General features: G+C 48.4%; 3 protein-coding genes across 3 annotated transcripts in view; all 3 read right to left on the minus strand.

Annotated features, from left to right (window-relative positions):
• The window catches only part of LOC141082297 (uncharacterized), a 105,692-nt gene extending 105,208 nt beyond the window's left edge, over positions 1-484 (minus strand). Inside the window, 2 exon segments of the mRNA XM_073566249.1 lie at positions 32-211; positions 341-484. Coding sequence (XP_073422350.1) covers positions 32-211; positions 341-418 — 258 coding nt within the window. The 5' untranslated portion in view covers positions 419-484.
• Positions 485-2,968: 2,484 nt separating this feature from the next.
• The window catches only part of LOC141082449 (gastrula zinc finger protein XlCGF66.1-like), a 533,652-nt gene continuing 511,253 nt past the window's right edge, over positions 2,969-25,367 (minus strand). The window contains exon 4 of the mRNA XM_073566391.1: positions 2,969-3,111. Within this exon, the coding sequence (XP_073422492.1) occupies positions 2,969-3,111 (143 nt within the window). The remainder of the gene's footprint in view (positions 3,112-25,367) is intronic.
• On the minus strand, positions 3,178-7,977 carry LOC141082355 (gastrula zinc finger protein XlCGF66.1-like). Its single transcript, XM_073566298.1, has 3 exons — positions 7,834-7,977; positions 7,525-7,704; positions 3,178-3,318 (listed from the first exon to the last, which is right to left on the minus strand). Exons 1-3 carry the CDS (start codon positions 7,909-7,911, stop codon positions 3,178-3,180), a joined length of 399 nt encoding a protein of 132 aa, XP_073422399.1. The 5' UTR covers positions 7,912-7,977.

The following is a 25,367-nucleotide window of genomic DNA, read 5'->3' on the forward strand; positions in this document are numbered from 1 at the left end:
TATAATGTCCCAGCATTCCCAGCAGTGTCACCTCTCCAGTCAGCAGCTCAGTCATCTTGTAGGTGAGTTCTAGGATCTTCTGGTCATTGATGTCCTCATGGATCAGGGGGTGAGGTGGAGGCCCCGTGATTGGGCTCAGGGGTCTTCCCCATCCCTCAGACACAGGGTCCTGACAGCGATCACTAGAGGTCTTCTTCACCACTGTGTAATCCTGGTTATGGAGAGACACATTAATAAATCTCACTACAGACATTTCCAGAGTCCTCACCTCTCCAGTTCTGTCCATCTGTTATTCCCGTAGATAAGAATGATGTAATGTGACGTCATCCGAATCTCTCACCTCTCCAGTGAGACGGAAGAGGATCTCTAGGGTGAGGTGTAACATCCTCTCCGCCATCTTGTCTCTGTCCATATCCATCCTTGATGGGGAAATCAGGAAAATTCTCTTTTGTAGAAGATCTTCACTGAGAGGATCCGATATTGTAGAGACCTGAATGAGAAGAAGAAGATCTGATGTAACATCATAAGAATCCTGTGTAATAATACAATGAGAGCAGCAATCTGCAGAGTCGGGAGATATGACTCTGCCAAACATATATATATACACATACACACACATATATACAGAATATATCTATATATATAATTTCACCATCAAAGAAAGTAAGGACTGCAGCACTCACCGATCCATATTGAAAGTCCGTAGTTTATTTGTAGCAAAAGTTTAAAACTTCATGGCCGGGAGGCTGAAGAAAGGAGTGAGTAAACTCTGATGACGGCCTATCAGCGCTTCCACGGGTCAGCTATACATAATATATATATCTATTTATATAATCGTCTAACTCTGTCTGTCTGTAACGGAAATCCCGCGTCGCTGATTGGTCGTGGCCGGCAGGCCGCAACCAATTAGCGACAGGCGCAGTGCGCAGGCGCAGTCCGGAATTTGAAGGACACACGCCACCGCTACCGTCGGGAGATCAGCGGCGCTAGGAGTCGGGAGACTCCTCTGGACCGTGGGTACCATAAACCTGTAAAAATAGAATTAAAGCAAAAAATAGTGATATACTCACCCTCCGACGGCCCCCGGAGCTCTCCCGCCTCTAACCACACAGCCGGCATCTTCCGTTCCCAGTAATGCTTTGCGAGAAAGACCGCTGATGACGTCGCAATCTCGCAAGCATCGCGCTCTCACGAGAGTGACGTCATCTCCGGTAATTCGCGCTAAGCATAACTGGGAACGGAAAATGCCGGGAGCGTGGAGAGGAAAGAAAGAGTCCGGGGACCGTCGGAAGGTGAGAATAACCTTTTTTTAATTTTTTTTAATTCTTTTTTACATGCTATCTTTTACTATTGATGCTGCATAGGCATCATCAATAGTAAAAATCCACACTTGCGGACAAAAAAGAATATTACTCCTTCTTATCCAAAATGAAGCGAACCACAATTATATTAAAAACATGTAACTTTATTAAACAAAACAGAGATAATTGTCTGCTGTTTTTTTCCCCTTTTGGGGTAGGTTATCAGGAAACAATGAATATGTAGCCAATTTTAAATGTCTTTATTTTGTTTAATAAAGTTACATGTTTGTAATATAATTGTGGTTCGCTTCATTTTGGATAAGGAGTAATATTCTTTTTTACCCGCAAGTGTGGATTCATGTGTTGGAGTGCCTATTTAAATACTTGCAAAAAATTGTGGTTTCAATCAATAGTAAAAAGTTGATCACAATTGTCAAACACTATGCTTCACAAGTGTGAACGACCTGTCAATCACATTCCAAACGATGCTTCAAATCGTTTGGTATGCGCTCGAATTCCGCGTGTGAAAAATGCATGTTTTCTGCGGCAAAACGCATGCGAATTTGGCCATATTCTAGAATACCCGATGCGTTAGAATTGGGCCACCATTTAGTATATACATATATTCGTCTAATTCTGTCTGTAACGGAAATCCCGCGTCGCTGATTGGTCGCGCCCGGGGACGACACTGAAGGTGGAGGAAGATGGCGCCCGCAGCAGTCCTCCACAGGAACTTCACCAACGATGTGCCCTGCCTTAACTTGAGCAGAGGAGGGCGAAAAACCCCCGTTCGGCAAAGATCAAGCCTAAGGCAGGACGCAGATACTGTTCAGAAGGAAATCTCCACACCGGCCGAACATCGGGTAGCGGTGACGTCACCACAAAGGAAGAAGATGGCGCGTGCAGCAGGCAGAGAGGGAACCTTCACCAGCGGTGTGCCCATGGAAAACAAGGTCAGATGAGGGTCCAGCCCCCCAGGTCTGCAAGGGGCAATCCCAAAGTCGATTCCAGAAGCCTTTCCAAAGCAATTTTCTACACCGCCCGAACATTCATTGCATTATTCTTAAATCTTCATAAATAAACTACATACATATTCTAGAATACCCGATGCGTTAGAATCGGGCCACCATCTAGTATAGTATAATTATATATATATATATATATATACACACACACACACATTATAGCAGAGTCATATCTCCCGACTCCGGAGATTGCATGCTGTCGTTGTAGGCCCAGACCAGATGGTATGGAGATGAATGAGGGAGACCAAAGTTAAAAAATAGACTTTCCTTCACTTAACAAGAACTTGATGAGAAGTATATACATCAGATGGCAGGCACAACACTTTTGCTGATGTAATAGCAGAATATAGCCGATCATGCACAGCACAAAAGCCGGTGTTTCCCAAGCTGTGTGGCAGTGCGGTAAACACCGGTGTAGCGCTTCTGATTGGCGGTAAAATCATCCCCGCCGGTCACAGAGCCGTGGTTCCCACGTTGTCAGAACACAGCATAACCGCTCAGCTGTGATTGGAGATAAAAAGTTTACCTCCGGTCACTGGTGTCAGCTCTAATCCTGCCATCTCCACCGTTCTCATTACACAAGTATAAAACATATAATACTGGTGGATAAAACAAGACTGAGCACAAGACCTTCACAGCCGTCTACACATCATAGGGGAGACCTCCTGACACCTTCTCTCCATCTACCTGATGATCCTGAGGAGCACTGGGATCTTCTTGGTTACAGTCCTGTGGAAGAAGAGGACGGGGACATCTCTCTGGTGTTGTCCTCTTACTGGATAGATCTGGAGGAAACACATACAGGGACTGAATTCATTCTCTACATACAGATAATTATAGGCCGTGTGTATTTAGTCCTGTCTATTACCTGGAGATGTGAGGGGCTGGGGAACCTCCATTATGACGTCCTTGTATAGATCTCTGTGTCCTTCTATATACTCCCACTCCTCCATGGAGAAATAGACGGCGACATCGTGACACCTTATAGGAACCTGACACACACAATGATACTGTCATCCCCCCGATCCCTTCATAGTGTTACTGTATAATGTCGGTCTGTCATTCCAAGGATGTCGTTCTAAGGATAACATCTGAAATATGCCTGAAAATGACTCCCTTGCTCTAGATGCTTCATTATTATTATTACTATGCTTCACTATTACTATCACCTATCACTCAGACAATCGATCTGCTTCATCCACAGGTATGTGTTCTGGCTGCAATACCATCATCACCCATCTTTCCTGAACCCCAATCACCCCTGTATCTGTCTGATATCAATGGTATGTATCCCGGCTGCATTACCATCATCACCCATCGTTCCTGAACCCCAATCACCCCTGTATCTGTCTGCTATCACTGGTATGTGTTCAGGCTGCAATACCATCATCACCCAGCTTTCCTGAACCCCAATCACCCCTGTATCTGTCTGCTATCACTGGTATGTGTTCTGGCTGCAATACTATCTCCCTTTGCATTTCCTCTTGTGACTTTAATTAATCGTCTCCTGTGTCTGCATCCAGTCTCCCTGCTGCTCCTCCCTTTCTGATCACACCTGGGCCCTTTCATGTGCTGTTAAGTTAGTATAAATTCAGACTAAGAGGTCTGTCTGACCTCGGTCTGTCATTGCAAGGATGTTTTCTAAGGATAACATCTGAAATGAGCCTGAAGTGACCAGAAGGTACGACTAACTGCTGCATTTAGATGTACTAAATTTCTTTTGCCTTCTATATTACTCTCACCATGCTGACATACGCACTAACAGTTTTGGCTCCACTACTCCTCACTCTCCTTCGCTATCCGCAAACCCCAGCACCCGCTAACCAAATAATAATCTCTCCTTCCCTCTTGCCTCCCCACCTGACCTCCTCTGCTGACCTGCTCCTCGACCTCAGAGCTCTCCTAATAAAATACAAAACAAGCCACCCACCCTCCTTCTCCCACATGCTCTCCCTCTCTCTGCTTCTCCTCACTGCTGGCGATATATCTCTCCACCCTGGACCCCCACAGCCCATACCTCCCATTATTACCCCCTTCTATCGTTCCCAAATCAACACAAACACCAGAAATCTTTCCCACCATCTTTCCCACCTCAAATCCATGCCCTTGACACCCACCACCCTGCTCCCACTCTTTGGATCACTCTGGAATGCCAGCTCCATCTGCAATAAACTCCATGTGATTCACAACCTCTTTACCTCTCGTAATTTTTCCTTCCTTGGCCTCACCGAAACATGGCTGACACCCTCCGACACCGCCTCCCCTGCTGTGCTAGGTTACGGCGGCCTCCACTTCACCTACACTCCTCGCCCTGGCAACAGACATGGCGGAGGAGTGGGCCTTCTCCTTTCTTCCAATTGCAGCTTCAACCCAATCCAACCTCTACCCTCCCTTATCCTCCCCTCTTTTGAAGTCCACTCTGTCCGCATCTACTCTCCCTCCAACCTCCAAGTGGCCGTCCTATACCGACCTCCAGGTCCGACCACTGCCTTCATTGACCAATTCTCCACCTGGTTCCTTCACTTTCTCTCTGCTGACATTCCCACCATCATCATGGGTGACTTCAACATCCCCATTGACACCCACCATTCAGCAGCCTCCAAACTCCTGTCCCTTACATCATCCTTTGGACTTACTCTGTGGTCCTCCTCCTCCACCCACACAGACGGACATACATTAGACCTGGTTTTCACCCGCCTCTGCTGTCTTTCTAACTTCACCACCTCCCCTCTATCTGACCACCATCTACGCACTTTCTCATCCCTGTCCTCCTCACCTGTCACCCATGTCCAGCAGCATGCGCACCCCCGCAGAAACCTCACACATCTAGACACTCACAAACTCTCTGACTCTATTCTACCACTGTCCTCCATATCTTCACTCCACGACACAGACACTGCCACTAGTTTCTACAATGCCACTCTTGCATCAGCCATCGACTCGGTCGCCCCTGTCATGCATAACAGAGTGCGACGAATCAATAGACAACCCTGGCACAATAACACCACTAAAAAGCTTCGGCAAGCATTCAGAATTGCAGAACGGCGCTGGAAGAAAACGCATTCGCAAGACGACTTCACTGCACTCAAACAAGCAACACTTGCATTCAAATCTGCCCTCACCTCTGCTAAACAGGCCTACTTTACATCCCTTGTATCTTCCTTATCCCACAACCCCAAACAGTTGTTCAGTACTTTTAACTCCCTCCTCCACCCACCACTGCCCCCTCCAACCTCCCTCATCTCTGCCGAGGACTTTGCGCACACTTCAAAAACAAGATGGCCCAAACACGGCATGTCTTTATTGCTCAACCACCACAACCCCTTTACACACCAGACCAAAGCCCAAACCCCATAACCTCCCTATATAACATCACTGAAGGGGAGCTTGCTCATCTCTCCAAATCACACCTCACCACTTGTGCACTTGATCCTATGCCATCTCACCTCCTCCACAACCTCGCCACCACTCTTATTCCATCCCTAAACCACCTCTTCAACCTATCATTTACTTCTGGTACCTTCCCTTCTGCTTTCAAACATGCCACAATCACGCCTATCCTTAAAAAGCCGACCCTCGACCCAATAGCCACATCTAGCTATCGCCCAATATCGCTGCTCCCATTAGCTTCTAAACTCCTGGAGCAGCATGTCCACGCTCACCTTTCCTCCCACCTCTCATCTAACTTGCTCTTTGACAATCTACAATCTGGCTTCCGCCCCCATCATTCCACTGAGACAGCCCTGACCAAAATTACCAACGACCTACTTACAGCAAAACCTAACGGACAATACTCTATACTCCTCCTTCTAGACCTGTCCTCTGCTTTCAACACAGTTGACCACTGCCTCCTACTACACATCCTCTCCTCCTTCGGCATCAAAGATCTCGCCCTATCCTGGATTTCCTCATACCTTTCCAACCGCACATTCAGCGTCTCCCACTCCCACACTACCTCCTCATCCCACCCTCTCTCTGTTGGAGTCCCCCAAGGCTCTGTTCTAGGACCCCTACTCTTCCCAATCTATACACTTGGCCTGGGGCAACTCATAAAGTCCCATGGATTCCAGTACCACCTTTATGCCGATGATACTCAGATCTACCTCTCTGGCCCAGACGTCACCTCTCTGCTCTCCAGAATCCCAGAGTATATATCAGCCATATCGTCCTTCTTCTCCTCTCGCTTCCTCAAACTCAATGTGGACAAATCTGAACTCATCATCTTTCCCCCATCTCACAGATCTTCCTTACCCGACATTTCTATAACAATTGACATCACGCTTTCCCCCCTACCGGAGGTCCACTGCCTGGGAGTAACCCTTGACTCTGCCCTGTCCTTCAAACCGCACATCCAAGCTCTCTCCACCTCCTGCCGCCTCCAGCTCAAAAATATTTCCAGAATCTGTCCCTTCCTCAACTCTCAATCTACTAAACTACTTGTGCATGCCCTCATCATCTCCCGCCTCGACTATTGCAACATCCTTTTCTGTGGCTTCCCTGCTAACACCCTTGCACCTCTCCAGTCCATCCTTAACTCTGCCGCCTGACTAATTCATCTCTCTCCTCGCTACTCCTCCGCTTCTCCCCTCTGCAAATCTCTTCACTGGCTCCCATTCCCTCAGCGTATCCAATTCAATTTACTAATACTGATCTACAAGGCCATCTATAACCTGTCTCCCCCATATGTCTCTGAACTAATCTCCTGATACCTTCCCTCAAGTAATCTCTGGTCCTCCCAAGACCTCCTTCTCTCCTCCACACTTATTCGCTCCTCACCCAACCGCCTCCAAGACTTCTCCCAAAGTGCCCCTATTCGCTGGAATTCTTTGCCCCAACACGTCCGGCTATCAACCACACTCGGATCCTTCAGACGGAACCTGAAAACCCAACTCTTCAAAAAAGCCTACAGCCTGCAATGACTCCACTACCTCCTAACCACTACCGCAGATATCACCTCAACCAACACCGGAACTGCTGCAACCCCCCAACCTACTGTCTCCTTCCCCACCATCCTGTAGCATGTAAGCCCGAAAGGGCAGGGTCCTCTCTCCCCTCTGTATCAGTCTGTCATTGTTAGTTTGTTTACTGTCGGTGATATCTGTAATTCTATGTAACCCCTTCTCATGTACAGCACCATGGAACCAATGGTGCTTTATAAATAAATAGTAATAATGTTCCAGCATTCCCAGCAATGTCACCTCTCCAATTAGCAGCTCAATCATCTTGTAGATGAGTTCTAGGATCTTCTGGTCATTGATGTCCTCATGGATCAGGGGGTGAGGTGGAGGTCCCGTGATTGGGCACAGGGGTCTTCCCCATCCCTCAGACACAGGGTCCTGACAGCGATCACTACAGGTCTTCTTCACCACTGTGTAATCCTGGTTATGGAGAGACACATTAATAAACCTCACTACAGACATTTCCAGAGTCCTCACCTCTCCAGTTCTGTCCATCTGTTATTCCCATAGATAAGAATGATGTAATGTGACGTCATCAAAATCTCTCACCTCTCCAGTGAGATGGAAGAGGATCTCTAGGGTGAGGTGTAACATCCTCTCCGCCATCTTGTCTCTGTCCATATCCATCCTTGATGGGTAAATCAGGAAAACTCTCTTCTGTAGAAGATCTTCACTGAGAGGATCCGATATTGTAGAGACCTGAATGAGAAGAAGATGATCCGATGTAACATTATAAGAATCCTGTGTAATAATACAATTACTGGAGATAATAAGGGAAACATATGAGGAGATTTATTATCTTACAGGGTTTAGTTTTCTTCCCTGACATCTACTAATAAAACCTATATATTTAGGCCACAGACAACAAGCAGTTTCCTCCTCGGAGTCGGCAGCTGAACGCGTTCCTCATAGACTCATCTTCCATAACGCTAATTCTCGTCTCATTACCGACACTGGAATCGGCATTAGCAATACTGCAGGAGAGATTCATTACACGCGACATGAGAAATAACTCCTTCATGATGAGGACGACATCTTCATCTCCTACTGCGGCTCTAGAGACAGATGTGGCCAGAGTCGGTCACTGCCTCCATCCCCACCGGCCGTCTATATGAAGGTTTCCCGTCTTCCCCGCACTGGAATCTTCTATCTATATGTAATATATGGGTACAACCTCAAGAACACAGTCCCAACTGCGAGGCCTAGTGGGGGAAACATCACACTTTGGGGGGCTTTTCTGTAAAGGGGACAGGACAACTGCAACGTATTGAAGAAAGGATGGATGGGGTCATGTACCGGGAGATTTTGGCCAACAACCTCCTTCTCTCAGTAACAGCATTGAAGATGGGTGGAGGCTGGGTCTTCGAACAGAACAACGACCCGAAACACAGAGACAGGGAAACTAAGGAAAGAATAACACAGGGACCGAAAGGGTTAATACGACTCACAGGAGGAACCGGCCCAGAAAGCAGAAGGTCCAGGAGCATCTGCCACATATATGGCTGCTCTGTGCGCACAGGACCTGTGATGAGGTCACAGGAGGGGAGGAGTCAGGGGTCACATGACCAGGGGCCTCAGTGTGTGCAGGACTCTGCTGTGCTGGTTGTCATGGTGCTGGATGAGGGGAAGTTTCTGTGTGGGGTCAGGAGGGGTTTACAGGGTGGATGTAGCAGAGCCGTGTGTGTACGAGGTGTACGGAGCGGAGCCGAGTGTGTACGAGGTGTACGGAGCGGAGCCGTGTGTGTACGAGGTGTACGGAGCGGAGCCGTGTGTGTACGAGGTGTACGGAGAGGAGCCGTGTGTGTACGAGGTGTACGGAGCGGAGCCGTGTGTGTACGAGGTGTACGGAGCGGAGCCGTGTGTGTACGAGGTGTACGGAGCGGAGCCGTGTGTGTACGAGGTGTACGGAGAGGAGCCGTGTGTGTACGAGGTGTACGGAGCGGAGCCGCGTGTGTACGAGGTGTACGGAGCGGAGCCGTGTGTACGAGGTGTACGGAGCGGAGCCGTGTGTGTACGAGGTGTACGGAGCGGAGCCCTGTGTGTACGAGGTGTACGGAGCGGAGCCGTGTGTGTACGAGGTGTACGGAGCGGAGCCCTGTGTGTACGAGGTGTACGGAGCGGAGCCGTGTGTGTACGAGGTGTACGGAGCGGAGCCGCGTGTGTACGAGGTGTACGGAGCGGAGCCGCGTGTGTACGAGGTGTACAGAGCGGAGCCGCGTGTGTACGAGGTGTACGGAGCGAAACAGCGTGTGCACAAGGTGTACGGAGCGGAGCTGCATGTGCACAAGGTGTACGGAGTGGAGCTGCGTGTGTACAAGGTGTACGGAGTGGAGCCGCGTCTGTATGAGGTGTACGGAGCGGAGCCATGTGTGTACGAGGTGTACGGAGTGGAGCCGTGTGTGTACGAGATGTACCGAGCAGAGCTGTGTGTGTACGAGGTGTACTCCCAGCTTCGGTCGCAGACGTCTCTGTGTATGCTGTATACACCCGTATACCCCAGCTTCGGTCTCAGACCCTTGTGTACACTGTATTAACCCATATACCCCCAGCTCCAGTCGCAGACGCCTCTGTGTATGCTGTATACACCCGTATACCCCAGCTTCGGTCTCAGACCCGTGTGTACACTGTATACACCCATATACCCCCAGCTTCGGTCACAGACCCCTCTGTGTATGCTGTATACACCCGTATAACCCCAGCTTCGGTCGCAGACCACTCTGTGTATGCTGTATACCCACAGCTTCAGTCTCAGACCCCTATTTGTATGCTGTATACACCCGTATACCCCCAGCTTCGGTCACAGACCCCTCTGTGTACGCTGTATGCCCCCAGCTTCAGTCTCAGACCTCTCAGTGTACGCTGTATACACCTGTATACCCCCAGCTTCAGTTGCAGACCCCTCTGTATGCTGTATACACCTGTATTCCCCCAGCTTCGGTCGCAGACCCCTCAGTGTGCTCTTTATACACCCGTATACCCCCAGCTTCCGTCACAGACCCCGCGTCTCTCACACTGTGTACACCCGTATACCCCCAGCTTCAGTCTCAGACCCCTGTGTGTATGCTGTATACAACTGTATACCCCCAGCTTCTGTCACAGACCCCTCTGCGAACTCTGTATACACCCGTATACCACCAACTTCGGTCGCAGACCACTCTGTACGCTGTATACACCTGTATACCCCCAGCTTCGGTCACAGACCCCTGTGTTCACTGTATACACCTGTAAATCCCCAGCTTGGGTCGCAGACTCCTGTATACACTGTATACACCCGTATACCCCCAGGTTCGGTCGCATACCCCTGTATACGCTGTATACACCTGTATACCCCCAGCTTCGGTCACAGACCCGTGTTCACTGTATACACCTGCAAATCCCCAGCTTGGGTCGCAGACTCCTGTGTACACTGTATACACCCGTATACCCCCAGGTTCGATCGCATACCCCTGTGTACGCTGTATACACCTGTATACCCCCAGCTTTGGTCACAGACCCCCCTGTGTGTGCTGTATACACCCGTATACCCCCAGCTTCAGTCGCAGACCCCTCTGTGTACGCTGTATACACCTGTATACCCCCAGCTTCAGTCGCAGACCCCTCTGTGTACGCTGTATGCACCCGTATACCCCCAGCTTCGGTCATAGACCCTCCGTGTATGCTGTATACAACCGTATATCCCCAGCTTCGGTCGCAGACACCTCTGTGTACGCTGTATGTACCTGTATACTCCTATACTCCTAGCTTCGGTTGCAGACTCGGTCACAGACCCCTGTGTACGCTGTATACACCTGTATACCCCCAGCTTTGGTCACAGACCCCCTGTGTACGCTGTATACACCCGTATACCCCCAACTTCGGTCGCAGACCCCTGTGTTCACTGTATACACCGTATACCCCCAACTTCGGTCGCAGACCCCTGTGTACGCTGTATACACCCGTATACCCCCAGCTTCGGTCGCAGACCCCTGTGTACTCTGTATACACCAGTATACCCCCAGCTTCGGTCGCAGTCCCCTGTGTATGCTGTATACATCCGTATACCCCCAGCTTTGGTCGCAGATCCCTGTGTACTCTGTATACACCCGTATACCCCCAGCTTCAGTCGCAAACCCCTGTGTATGCTGTATACACCCGTATACCCCCAGCTTTGGTCACAGACTCCTCTGTGTATGCTGTATACACCCGTATACCCCCAGCTTCAGTCGCAGACCCCTCTGTGTATGCTGTATACACCCGTATAACCCCAGCTTTGGTCACAGACCCCTCTGTGTATGCTGTATACACCCGTATACCCCCAGCTTCGGTCACAGACCCTGCATATCTCACACTGTAGAACTGACGCCGGACACACACGGTAAAACTGCGGTCGTCGGTCTCTCATCTCTCGCACTTATACTGAAAACATAAGATGGAGTCAGACGAACCCTCCTACAAAACGTGAGAACAAAGTCATTACTACAGGACTGTGTGAGAAAGGGATTTATTCTACAGGAAACGCTGGGGCCACAAATGAGAATAACATAATGTCGTTCATCTTCTCTTTCACCATAGATAATGACAGTGAGGGCGACTTCCACTTGGCTGCAATGTGGATTTTAGTGGCCATACATAAGTAGTTTACTAGCTTCTGAAAGCTTTCTGGAAGCCGGGAAGGCCTGGTTCCCAGTAAAAGGGTAGAAGGTTCCAGAACAACCGGTCCACCATACATCTGTGCTATCAGACGCTTCACCTTCTCCCAAAGCCCAGAAACCACCATACAAGACCATCAAATATGTCTCATGTCACCAGATATTCCACAGCCCCTAAAACAGTCTCCTGAGATTTTAGGAAAAATGCTGTGAATTTTTTCCGGTACATAATAGACTCTGTGCAATAGTTTTAAGGAGGTCTCCATGAGGGAAGTCTGGTGACTACCTCATGATAGGGTGTCACAGCTACGATACCATTCATCAATTGACTGTTCAAACCCCAGATCCTCCTCCCACTGTAACATATACTTCAATTTTTTATCATCTTGTGGAGAATTTATAGCATAGTAGATCAATGAGATCGTTCCCCTGCCCAAAGGGTCATTTACACATTTATTTTCAAAACTGTTTGCCCTGAGAGTAGTATCGCTCGGGAGGATCTGCTTTGCAAAGTAGAAAGATCTGGTTCAATCGCATTACCTCCCTAACTGGAGGTTCAAATGTTTGAACAAATTCCTGTCTATCAAGTAAGATATTAAATGGGGAACACAAATGTTTAAGTATATGAATACCTTTCAGCTTCCACCAAGAAAAAATTTGTGGCTCAAGGCCTGGCGGGAACATGGGGTTTTGTAATATAGCTGTCAGGGGAGAAGGGCTTGATTGTAAGTTATATTTAAACCGGACTTTCCTCCAAAGAAGCAACGAGTGGACTGTAAAAGGAGCCACATTCATTAACCCCCGTGGAAGTCGGTCTGTGGTCCACATTAGGCCTGATAAAGAGAATGGTTTGGAGAGAAATGATTCCAGAATAACCCATCTCGGACTATTGGGATATGAACACGCACTTATTAATGGAGCAATCTGTGCCGACTTGTAATAAAGTGTAAAATTAGGGAGGGATAAACCTCCTTCTTTTCTGTGAGGGAACATAAGTTTTTGCACAATTCTGAGTTGTTTTCCAAGCCAAAGAAACTTAGACATCGTGGAGTGTAAATGAGTGAACGTTCTGGCTGGTACCATAATTGGGAGGGACCTAAATAGATATAAGAAGCGAGGCAGTGACACCATTTTTAATGCCTGTGTTCTGCCGGGCCAGGATAACTTTGAGGAAGCCCATCTATCCAGGTCCCTCTGGAAGTTTTGGATCAGTGGAGTGTAATTCCACCTAAACAGAGGTGACCTGTTGGCTGTTAAGTTGATACCCAGATATGTTAGATAATGTTCTTTGTCTATAAACCCAAAATGGGAGGCTATATTAGTTTGCTCTTAGGAAAATTTACAAATAATGCTTCGGATTTATCAATGTTAATCTTTAACCCTGAGATCTTCTCAATTTCGTGAAGGAGGGAAACAAGTGAGGGAGTGTAGTGTGGGGACTTATTAATGTTAGCAGGAGATCATCCGCAAAGAGGCTGACGTTATATTGGTCTCCCATATTCTCAGGGCCCAGGATATTCTGATCTCTCCTTATTGCTTCCACAATGGGTTCCATTGCAAGTGCAAAAAGATCCGGAGATAGAGGACAGCCCTGCCTGGTACCCTCTGAATATTAATTGGAGGGGGATGTGGTGACGGGGGTTTTACATAAGCGATAGGGCTATCATATAACAACTGGAGGCACTTTATAAGTTTAGGGGAGAATCCGACTTCCGATAGAACCGTAAAGAGATACGTCCAGGACACCGAATCGAAAGCCCTCTCAATATCTAATGCGAGCAGGAGAAGTCGCTTTCGCTGTAGGTTAGTTGTATGAATAATATTTAACGCTCTCCTAATATTATCTGGGGCCTGTCGCGCTGGTATAAAACCAACCTGACCCTGATGGATGAGGTGAGGGAGGATTTTATTGATCCTGTTAGTCACAATGGATGTAAAGATTTTGAAGTCAATGTATAAGAGGGATATAGGTCTATAATTTGTGGTGAGATGATCTTTCTTAGGATTAGGGATTACGGTTACATGCGCCACGTAGAGCTCAGGGGGCAGCTGTGAGCCATTTAGTAGTGAATTACAGAGGTTTTTATATGTGGTGTCAGCACATCGCTGCATTTTTTATAATATATTGCTGTAAGACCATCCGGCCCCGGGGACTTTCCTCTTTTTAGTTTTTTGATTGATGAAACTATTTCCTCCTCAGAGATGTGTAAATGGAGTTGTTGTGCCGCGGACTCAGTCAGGTTAGGTAGATGTAGTGTGTGAAGGAATGACTCCAGTAGTGAGGGGGGGGGATTGTGGGGGCGAATACAAACTCTGGGGGTATTCATTATAAGTGCTATACATGACATCGGGGTGGGCTGAGGTCTGACCCTTAGGGTCTGTTATAGAGGAGATTATATGCAGTGACTCTCTCATTCTGAGCTTACGAGCGGCATCTTATTAGGCTTATTGGCATGGTGATAAAACGCGGCTTTACTCCAAGTTAGCGCCTCTCCGTTCTGGTGGTGAGAATGGCGTCTAATTGTCATTTCATATCTTGTATTTGTGCAGATAAGTATAGGGGTGAAGAGCGCTGATTGGCCAATTCTAACTCCTGCAGTTTCTCCTCCAGTCTGGGCTGTAATTCAGACCTTTCTTCTTCCTGTCGGCCGATAACTTATCACAGAACCGGGAATAGATTTTCTGTGCGTGAGTCACATTGCTCCAAGTGAGGCCTCCTCCGCTGTGTGAGTTTAGGGGAAATTTGTTATATCTTCTCTTATAGCGGTTACATTAGAGATTTGGGCATTTTAGCTCCTGGTGTGGAGTCGATAGCACAATCATATGCCGCCATATAGTAGACGGCCGGTAACCGGTGAGAATTCCCTCCTGTGTGGGGTCTATTTCCCTCCAGAGAAATCACACGTTACATTCCACACATAACACTGTGTAGAGAAGGCGGCGCGGGGTAATTGTGCCAGTAGTGAGGGGCAAATAATGGCGGGAATGTCACTGACTGAGGAGAAGGCTCCATGGAGGTCTACACTCCGGAGATCATGTGACCCCTGACTCCTCCCCTCCTGTGACCTCATCACAGGTCCTGTGCACAGAGCAGCCATATATGTGGAGTGCGGCTCTGCAGGTTAGTGATGGGCAGTCCAGCTCTTCTGGCTCCTTTCCCCACTTTTCTCCCTCCTGTCCCTTCACTATAAAGCCTGGGCCTCATTATACAGCTGTACAGGGGTCTAGTGAAGGCTTTTTAGCCCTTTCCTCAGACTGTAGCTCCTGGGGACAGGCCCTCACTCCTATCCCTTCACTATAAAGCCTGGGCCTCATTATACAGCTGTACAGGGGTCTAGTGAAGGCTTTTTAGCCCTTTCCTCAGACTGTAGCTCCTGGGAACAGGCCCTCACTCCTGTCCCCTCACTATAAAGCCTGGGCCTCATTATACAGCTGTACAGGGGTCTAGAGAAGGCTTTTTAGCCCTTTCCACAGTCTGTAGCTCCTGGGATCAGGCCCTCACTCCTGTCCCCTCACTATAAAGCCTGAGCCTCATTATACAGCTGTACAGGGGTCTAGTGAAGGCTTTTTAGCCCTTTCCTCAGACTGTAGCTCCTGGGGACAGGCCCTCACTCCTATCCCTTCACTATAAAGCCTGGGCCTCATTATACAGCTGTACAGGGGTCTAGTGAAGGCTTTTTAGCCCTTTCCTCAGACTGTAGCTCCTGGGAACAGGCCCTCACTCCTGTCCCCTCACTATAAAGCCTGGGCCTCATTATACAGCTGTACAGGGGTCTAGTGAAGGCTTTTTAGCCCTTTCCACAGTCTGTAGCTCCTGGGATCAGGCCCTCACTCCTGTCCCCTCACTATAAAGCCTGGGCCTCATTATACAGCTGTACAGGGGTCTAGTGAAGGCTTTTTAGCCCTTTCCTCAGTCTGTAGCTCCTGGGATCAGGCCCACACTCCTGTCCCTTCACTATAAAGCCTGGGCCTCATTATACAGCTGTACAGGGGTCTAGTGAAGGCTTTTTAGCCCTTTCCTCAGACTGTAGCTCCTGGGAACAGGCCCTCACTCCTGTCCCTTCACTATAAAGCCTGGGCCTCATTATACAGCTGTACAGGAGTCTAGTGAAGGCTTTTTAGCCCTTTCCTCAGACTGTAGCTCCTGGGAACAGGCCCTCACTCCTGTCCCTTCACTATAAAGCCTGGGCCTCATTATACAGCTGTACAGGGGTCTAGTGAAGGCTTTTTAGCCCTTTCCTCAGTGTGTAGCTCCTGGGAACAGGCCCTCCCTCTTGTCCCTTCACTATAAAGCCTGGGCCTCATTATACAGCTGTACAGGGGTCTAGTGAAGGCTTTTTAGCCCTTTCTTCAGACTGTAGCTCCTGGGAACAGGCCCTCACTCCAGTCCCTTCACTATAAAGCCTGTGCCTCATTATACGGCTGTACAGGGGTCTAGTGAAGGCTTTTTAGCCCTTTCCTCAGACTGTAGCTCCTGGGCACAAGCCCTCACTCCTCTCCCTTCACTATAAATCCTGGGCCTCATTATATAGCTGTACAGGGGTCTAGTGAAGGCTTTTTAGCCCTTTCCTCAGACTGTAGCTCCTGGGAACAGGCCCTCACTCCTGTCCCCTCACTATAAAGCCTGGGCCTCATTATACAGCTGTACAGGGGTCTAGTGAAGGCTTTTTAGCCCTTTCCACAGTCTGTAGCTCCTGGGATCAGGCCCTCACTCCTGTCCCCTCACTATAAAGCCTGGGCCTCATTATACAGCTGTACAGGGGTCTAGTGAAGGCTTTTTAGCCCTTTCCTCAGTCTGTAGCTCCTGGGATCAGGCCCACACTCCTGTCCCTTCACTATAAAGCCTGGGCCTCATTATACAGCTGTACAGGGGTCTAGTGAAGGCTTTTTAGCCCTTTCCTCAGACTGTAGCTCCTGGGAACAGGCCCTCACTCCTGTCCCTTCACTATAAAGCCTGGGCCTCATTATACAGCTGTACAGGAGTCTAGTGAAGGCTTTTTAGCCCTTTCCTCAGACTGTAGCTCCTGGGAACAGGCCCTCACTCCTGTCCCTTCACTATAAAGCCTGGGCCTCATTATACAGCTGTACAGGGGTCTAGTGAAGGCTTTTTAGCCCTTTCCTCAGTGTGTAGCTCCTGGGAACAGGCCCTCCCTCTTGTCCCTTCACTATAAAGCCTGGGCCTCATTATACAGCTGTACAGGGGTCTAGTGAAGGCTTTTTAGCCCTTTCTTCAGACTGTAGCTCCTGGGAACAGGCCCTCACTCCAGTCCCTTCACTATAAAGCCTGTGCCTCATTATACGGCTGTACAGGGGTCTAGTGAAGGCTTTTTAGCCCTTTCCTCAGACTGTAGCTCCTGGGCACAAGCCCTCACTCCTCTCCCTTCACTATAAATCCTGGGCCTCATTATATAGCTGTACAGGGGTCTAGTGAAGGCTTTTTAGCCCTTTCCTCAGACTGTAGCTCCTGGGATCAGGCTCTCACTCCTGTCCCTTCACTATAAAGCCTGGGCCTTATTATACAGCTGTACAGGGGTCTAGTGAAGGCTTTTTAGTCCTTTCCTCAGACTGTAGCTCCTGGAAAGAGGCCCTCACTCCTGTCCCTTCACGATAAAGCCTGGGCCTCATTATACAACTTTACAGGGGTCTAGTGAATGCTTTTTAGTCCTTTCCTCAGACTGTAGCTCCTGGAAACAGGCCCTCCTGTCCCTTTACTATAAAGCCTGGGCCTCATTATACAGCTGTACAGGCATCTAGTGAAGGCTTTTTAGCCCTTTCCTCAGACTGTAGCTCCTGGGAACAGGCCCTCACTCCTGTCCCTTCACTATAAAGCCTGGGCCTCATTATACAGCTGTACAGGGGTCTAGTGAAGGCTTTTTAGCCCTTCCCTCAGTGTGTAGCTCCTGGGAACAGGCCCTCACTCTTGTCCCTTCACTATAAAGCCTAGGCCTCATTATACAGCTGTACAGGGGTCTAGTGAAGGCTTTTTAGCCCTTCCTCAGACTGTAGCTCCTGGGAACAGGCCCTCACTCCTATCCCTTCACTATAAAGCCTGGGCCTCATTATACAGCTGTACAGGGGTCTAGTGAAGGCTTTTTAGCCCTTTCCTCAGACTGTAGCTCCTGGGAACAGGCCCTCACTCCTGTCCCCTCACTATAAAGCCTGGGCCTCATTATACAGCTGTACAGGGGTCTAGTGAAGGCTTTTTAGCCCTTTCCACAGTCTGTAGCTCCTGGGATCAGGCCCTCACTCCTGTCCCCTCACTATAAAGCCTGGGCCTCATTATACAGCTGTACAGGGGTCTAGTGAAGGCTTTTTAGCCCTTTCCTCAGTCTGTAGCTCCTGGGATCAGGCCCACACTCCTGTCCCTTCACTATAAAGCCTGGGCCTCATTATACAGCTGTACAGGGGTCTAGTGAAGGCTTTTTAGCCCTTTCCTCAGACTGTAGCTCCTGGGAACAGGCCCTCACTCCTGTCCCTTCACTATAAAGCCTGGGCCTCATTATACAGCTGTACAGGAGTCTAGTGAAGGCTTTTTAGCCCTTTCCTCAGACTGTAGCTCCTGGGAACAGGCCCTCACTCCTGTCCCTTCACTATAAAGCCTGGGCCTCATTATACAGCTGTACAGGGGTCTAGTGAAGGCTTTTTAGCCCTTTCCTCAGTGTGTAGCTCCTGGGAACAGGCCCTCCCTCTTGTCCCTTCACTATAAAGCCTAGGCCTCATTATACAGCTGTACAGGGGTCTAGTGAAGGCTTTTTAGCCCTTTCTTCAGACTGTAGCTCCTGGGAACAGGCCCTTACTCCAGTCCCTTCACTATAAAGCCTGTGCCTCATTATACGGCTGTACAGGGGTCTAGTGAAGGCTTTTTAGCCCTTTCCTCAGACTGTAGCTCCTGGGCACAAGCCCTCACTCCTCTCCCTTCACTATAAATCCTGGGCCTCATTATACAGCTGTACAGGGGTCTAGTGAAGGCTTTTTAGCCCTTTCCTCAGACTGTAGCTCCTGGGATCAGGCTCTCACTCCTGTCCCTTCACTATAAAGCCTGGGCCTTATTATACAGCTGTACAGGGGTCTAGTGAAGGCTTTTTAGTCCTTTCCTCAGACTGTAGCTCCTGGAAAGAGGCCCTCACTCCTGTCCCTTCACTATAAAGCCTGGGCCTCATTATACAGCTGTACAGGGGTCTAGTGAAGGCTTTTTAGTCCTTTCATCAGACTGTAGCTCCTGGAAACAGGCCCTCACTCCTGTCCCTTTACTATAAAGCCTGGGCCTCATTATACAGCTGTACAGGCGTCTAGTGAAGGCTTTTTAGCCCTTTCCTCAGACTGTAGCTCCTGGGAACAGGCCCTCACTCCTGTCCCTTCACTATAAAGCCTGGGCCTCATTATACAGCTGTACAGGGGTCTAGTGAAGGCTTTTTAGCCCTTTCCTCAGACTGTAGCTCCTGGGATCAGGCTCTCACTCCTGTCCCTTCACTATAAAGCCTGGGCCTCATTATACAGCTGTACAGGGGTCTAATGAAGGCTTTTTAGTCCTTTCCTCAGACTGTAGCTCCTGGGAACAGGCCCTCACTCCTGTCCCTTCACTATAAAGCCTGGGCCTCATTATACAGCTGTACAGGGGTCTAGTGAAGGCTTTTTAGCCCTTCCCTCAGTGTGTAGCTCCTGGGAACAGGCCCTCACTCTTGTCCCTTCACTATAAAGCCTAGGCCTCATTATACAGCTGTACAGGGGTCTAGTGAAGGCTTTTTAGCCCTTCCTCAGACTGTAGCTCCTGGGAACAGGCCCTCACTCCTGTCCCTTCACTATAAAGCCTGGGCCTCATTATACAGCTGTACAGGGGTCTAGTGAAGGTTTTTTAGCCCTTTCCTCAGACTGTAGCTCCTGGGAACAGGCCCCCACTCCTGTCCCTTCACTATAAAGCCTGGACCTCATTATACAGCTGTACAGGGGTCTAGTGAAGGCTTTTTAGCCCTTTCCTCAGTCTGTAGCTCCTGGGAACAGGCCCTCACTCCTGTCCCTTCACTATAAAGCCTGGGCCTCATTATACAGCTGTACAGGGGTCTAGTGAAGGCTTTTTAGCCCTTTCCTCAGACTGTAGCTCCTGGGAACAGACCCTCACTCCTGTCCCGTCACTATAAAGCCTGTGCCTCATTATACAGCTGTACAGGGGTCTAGTGAAGGCTTTTTAGCCCTTTCCTCAGACTGTAGCTCCTGGGAACAGGCCCTCACTCCTGTCCCTTCACTATAAAGCCTGGGCCTCATTATACAGCTGTACAGGGGTCTAGTGAAGGCTTTTTAGCCCTTTCCTCAGACTGTAGCTCCTGGTCACCATGTGATCTCACCATAACCCTAACAAGCGAATTAAGGTGTGAAATCTTGATCAAAATTATCTCAGTACACAAATCTCCAAGGGTGCCCAAAGTTTTGCATCGCCCTTTTTCCTTTTTGCAATTATGAAATTGTCAAAAAGTCTCTCTATATATTTTTATTATTATTTTTGCCTAAAATACAAAGGCCATGTGTCATCTTAGAGGTTCGGCCTTTTAGAGATCATTTCATCTTCATCTTACTACTGCTCACAATAACGGTCATTTTGACCCGGGGCGCCCACACTTTTACATGCCGCTGTCAATGCTTCATCCCGCTGGTGCTCAATATTTAATAGGGTCTCGCTATTAATCTTAATGAAAAGTTCGGTGAATTTCTTTGAGCTGTTATTACTAGAGATGAGCGAATATCGTCGGAGAAGTTGTTATTGGCTAATATCACTTACCGAATAGCTGCATCGGGACCCCGGATCCCTGGAGCGCTCCCGATAATCAGCTGCATGTGTCGCCCTCCATGCAGGTGCTGTGACTATCACACAGCGCGACACACGCAGCTGATTATCGGGAGCGCTCCAGCACACTGAGTCCTGCACACACTGAGGCCCCTGATCATGTGACCCCTGACTCCTCCCCTCCTGTGACCTCATCACAGGTCCTGTGCACAGAGCAGTCATATATGTGGCAGACACTCCTGGATCTTCTGCTTTCTGGGCTGGTTCCTCCTGTGAGTCCTATTAACCCTTTCGCTCCCTGTATTCTCCTTTCTGACAGGACAATATCTGAATTCGGACAGTGTGACAGGAATTTAAGCAATGTGGAAGGAAAAAATGACAATTTTACTTTTTTCCTCACAAAAATGTGACTTTAGCCCCAAAATTGGCAGCGTAACAAATCCTTATTTCCCCCACTGTAGTTTGTAGACTCCATATACAGATCCCTTTAGTGTGAAAAGAGCTGAATTCCCCACTTAAGTTATTGCATTTTGGAAATTGCCCCACTGGGAATTTATCTCCAGGTAAAGGCACAATTGTGTCTCCATGGGGGTTGTGCTCACAGCCCAACATCGTGTGGCCTCCAAAGAAATGCCACCCCACACCATTACTGACCACTGCCAAACCGGTCATGCTGAAGGATGTTGCAGGCAGCAGATCGCTCTCCACGGCGTCTCCAGACTCTGTCACGTCTGTCACATGTGCTCAGTGTGAACCTGCTTCCATCTGTGAAGAGCACAGGGCGCCAGTGGTGAATTTGCCAATCCTGGTATTTTGTGGCAAATGCCAAGCGTCCTGTACGGTGTTGGGCTGTGAGTACAACCCCCATCTGTGGATGTCGGGACCTCAGACCATCCTCATGGAGTCAGTTTCTAACCGTTTGTACAGACACATGCACATTTGTGGCCTGCTGAAGATCATTTTGCAGGGCTCTGGCAGTGCTCCTCCTGTTCCTCCTTGCATAAAGGTGGAGGTAGCGGTCCTGCTGCTGGGTTGGTGCCCTCCTACGGCCCCCTCCACATCTCCTGGTGTACTGGCCTATTCCTGGTAGCGCCTCCAGCCTCTGGACACTACGCTGACAGACACAGCAAACCTTCTTGCCACAGCTCGCATTGATGTGCCATCCTGGATGAGCTGCACTACCTGAGCCACTTGTGTGGGTTGTAGAGTCCGTCTCATGCTACCACGAGTGTGAAAGCACAACCAACATTCAAAAGTGACTAAAACATCATCCAGAAGCATTGGTACTGAGATGTGGTCTGTGGTCCCCACCTGCTGAACCACTCCTTTATTGAGGGTGTCTTGATAATTGCCAATAATTTCCATCTGTTGTCTATTCCATTTGCACAACAGCATGTGAAATTGATTGTCAATCAGTGTTGCTTCCTAAGTGAACAGTTTGATTTCACAGAAGTTTGATTTACTTGGAGTTATATTCTGTTATTTAAGTGTTCCCTTTATTTTTTTGAACTCTGTATATAGATAGATAGATTTTTTTTTCTTTACGTTGGAGGGTCCAATTCCAGCTATTGCTGTGGGATCTGTGATTTCTATCTACTCCACTGTGTACAGGATAATAGAGTATAATAAAGTAGTTATGGACGTGATGTAACTAACATTGTGCAGTGACTCTGCTTTCCATATAGTGATGGATATTTCTTGTTGATGAAACTGTGATATTTTTTCCACTTTAAACCTTTTTTAAACCCCTCTGATCAGTGCGATCATACAACATACAAGCCTCTGATGGCTCCGGTGATGCCCTGTACTACTGTAGTGCCGTGTATCATCACTGCCTGTCAGTGTAATACTAACGGCCCCATACACATGAGATCAGAGTTGGCTGAACGGTCATTTGGCAGACGGCTATCTCTCCCGACTCCCCCATACACACAAATATTCCAGCTTTCCTGTGGTCTGTATGAGAGAGTCGCCTCCAGACTCCTCTAGAGGAGGATTATCTACAGGAAGAACAGACGGATTATCCTCTGAAATTCAGGATGCCGGATCCTTCTCTGCCCTGACATCATCTGTCGGGAGGCCCCCAAATACATTATATGGTCGGCCAAACCCCCCGAAGTCAGTGCTTTCATGGAACTTTAGTCTAATGTGTATGGGGGCGTTATAAGGTAACTTATTGGACGCTGCCTCTGGCCCGGCCTAATAGACCTTCATACATTGCAGCCCAGACCCCATTATTAGGCATGTAAGTATCGCAGTAACTAGGCCGCCCCATACTATCGAGTATTTGGAGGCGGGGGGCATTCAGCCGAACTCTGTCACACCTTCTTAAGGGGGTTTTACACTAAGCAATATTGCTAGCAATATCGCTAAAACGTCACCGATTTTATGACGTTATAGCGATATTGCTAGCGATATCGCTATGTGTGATACTTACCAGCGACCGGCTCCCCCGCTGTCCATCGCTGATTGCGCGAGAATGTCCGGCTCCATTTCTCGTCGGGCGCTTCCTGCTGAGACTTCCTGCTGTGACGTCCAGCGACGCGTGGAGGCGGGCGGGAGGACGCAGGATCGCTGTATGTGAATGGTAAGTATCGTGCGCTGCGTCGCTGCTGCATCGCTGTGAGATCTTTCTGTATGAAAGCTCACTAGCAATCATTTAGCGATGCACCAGCGATCCTGACCGGGTCGGATCGCTGGTTGGATCGCTGGTGCATCGCTAAATGTAAAAGGGCCTTAAGATGCCATGTTTGCTTTTCAGGGTTTTTGTTGCAGCCTCATCTGTGCCGTCCCTGCGGTGTACATCTATGTTCTGGGGCCCAAAAAGATTAATTTCTTTTTAATAAATGTTTAACATGTTAAAAACTATAAAATGTGTTTTGCTTTTTACATATTTTTTTCTTCTTACAAGAATTGTTGGAGCCAATTTTCCTTAGAAACATTTAAATTTCGGCTTTTTCTGGAGTTTTTCTTGTAACATAGGAAAGCCTAAGGCCAGAAATAAACCCCATAAATCACTGTACATGGAGACTTTGGGATCAGATCATTTCTGTCCGCGTTGAATGTGGAAACAAAAAATCTTTTCTAAAAGCCTCAAACTTCTGTGTGTGACTCAGAGCTGAGATCTAACGGGATAGAAGATTCCAGTGCGGGGAAGACGGGAAACCTTCATATAGACGGCCGGTGGGGATGGAGGCAGTGACCGACTCTGGCCAAATCTGTCTCTAGAGCCGCAGTAGAAGATGAAGATGTCGTCCTCATCATGAAGGAGTTATTTCTCATGTCGCGTGTAATGAATATCTCCTGCAGTATTGCTAATGCCGATTCCAGTGTCGGTAATGAGACGAGAATTAACGTTATGGAAGATGAGTCTATGAGGAACATGTTCAGCTGCCGACTCCGAGGAGGAAACTGCTTGTTGTCTGTGGCCTAAATATATAGGTTTTATTAGTAGATGTCAGGGGAGAAAACTAAACCCTGTAAGATAATAAATCTCATATGTTTCCCTTATTATCTCCAGTACTTGTATTATTACACAGGATTCTTATGATGTTACATCGGATCATCTTCTTCTCATTCAGGTCTCTACAATATCGGATCCTCTCAGTGAAGATCTTCTACAAAAGAGAATTTTCCTGGTTTACCCATCAAGGATGTATATGGACAGAGACAAGATGGCGGAGAGGATATTACACCTCACCCTAGAGATCCTCCTCCGTCTCACTGGAGAGGTGAGAGATTCTGATGATGTCACATTACATCATTCTTATCTATGGGAATAACAGATGGACAGAACTGGAGAGGTGAGGACTCTGGAAATGTCTGTAGTGAGAGTTATTAATGTGTCTCTCCATTACCAGGATTACACAGTGGTGAAGAAGACCTCTAGTGATCGCTGTCAGGACCCTGTGTCTGAGGGATGGGGAAGACCCCTGAGCCAAATCACGGGGCCTCCACCTCACCCCCTGATCCATGAGGACATCAATGACCAGAAGATCCTAGAACTCATCTACAAGATGATTGAGCTGCTAACTGGAGAGGTGACATTACTGGGAATGCTGGGACATTATTACTATTTATTTATAAAGCACCATTGGTTCCATGGTGCTGTACATGAGAAGGGGTTACATAGAATTACAGATATCACCGACAGTAAACAAACTAACAATGACAGACTGATACAGAGGGGAGAGAGGACCCTGCCCTTTCGGGCTTACATGCTACAGGATGGTGGGGAAGGAGACAGTAGGTTGGGGGGTTGCAGCAGTTCCGGTGTTGGTTGAGGTGATATCTGCGGTAGTGGTTAAGAGGTAGTGGAGTCATTGCCGGCTGTAGGCTTTTTTGAAGAGGTGGGTTTTCAGGTTCCGTCTGAAGGATCCGAGTGTGGTTGATAGCCGGACGTGTTGGGGCAAAGAATTCCAGCGAATAGGGGCACTTCGGGAGAAGTCTTGGAGGCGGTTGGGTGAGGAGCGAATAAGTGTGGAGGAGAGAAGGAGGTCTTGGGAGGACCAGAGATTACGTGAGGGAAGGTATCAGAAGATTAGTTCAGAGACATATGGGGGAGACAGGTTATAGATGGCCTTGTAGGTCAGTATTAGTAAATTGAATTGGATACGCTGAGGGAATGGGAGCCAGTGAAGAGATTTGCAGAGGGGAGAAGCAGAGGAGTAGCGAGGAGA

The sequence above is a fragment of the Dendrobates tinctorius genome, unplaced genomic scaffold (genome assembly GCF_039654945.1).
Source record: "Dendrobates tinctorius isolate UK_male_01 unplaced genomic scaffold, ASM3965494v1 ptg000017l, whole genome shotgun sequence".
NCBI classification, from domain to species: domain Eukaryota; kingdom Metazoa; phylum Chordata; class Amphibia; order Anura; family Dendrobatidae; genus Dendrobates; species Dendrobates tinctorius.

Coding starts and splice junctions, on each gene's coding strand:
- LOC141082355 (XM_073566298.1), bottom strand. CDS start 7,911: ATGGATATGGACAGAGACAAGATGGCGGAGAGGATGTTACACCTCACC. Junction 7,705..7,833: donor TCTTCCATCTCACTGGAGAG/GTGAGAGATTTT, acceptor CTCCATAACCAG/GATTACACAGTGGTGAAGAA. Junction 3,319..7,524: donor TTGAGCTGCTAATTGGAGAG/GTGACATTGCTG, acceptor TGTGTGTGTCAG/GTTCCTATAAGGTGTCACGA.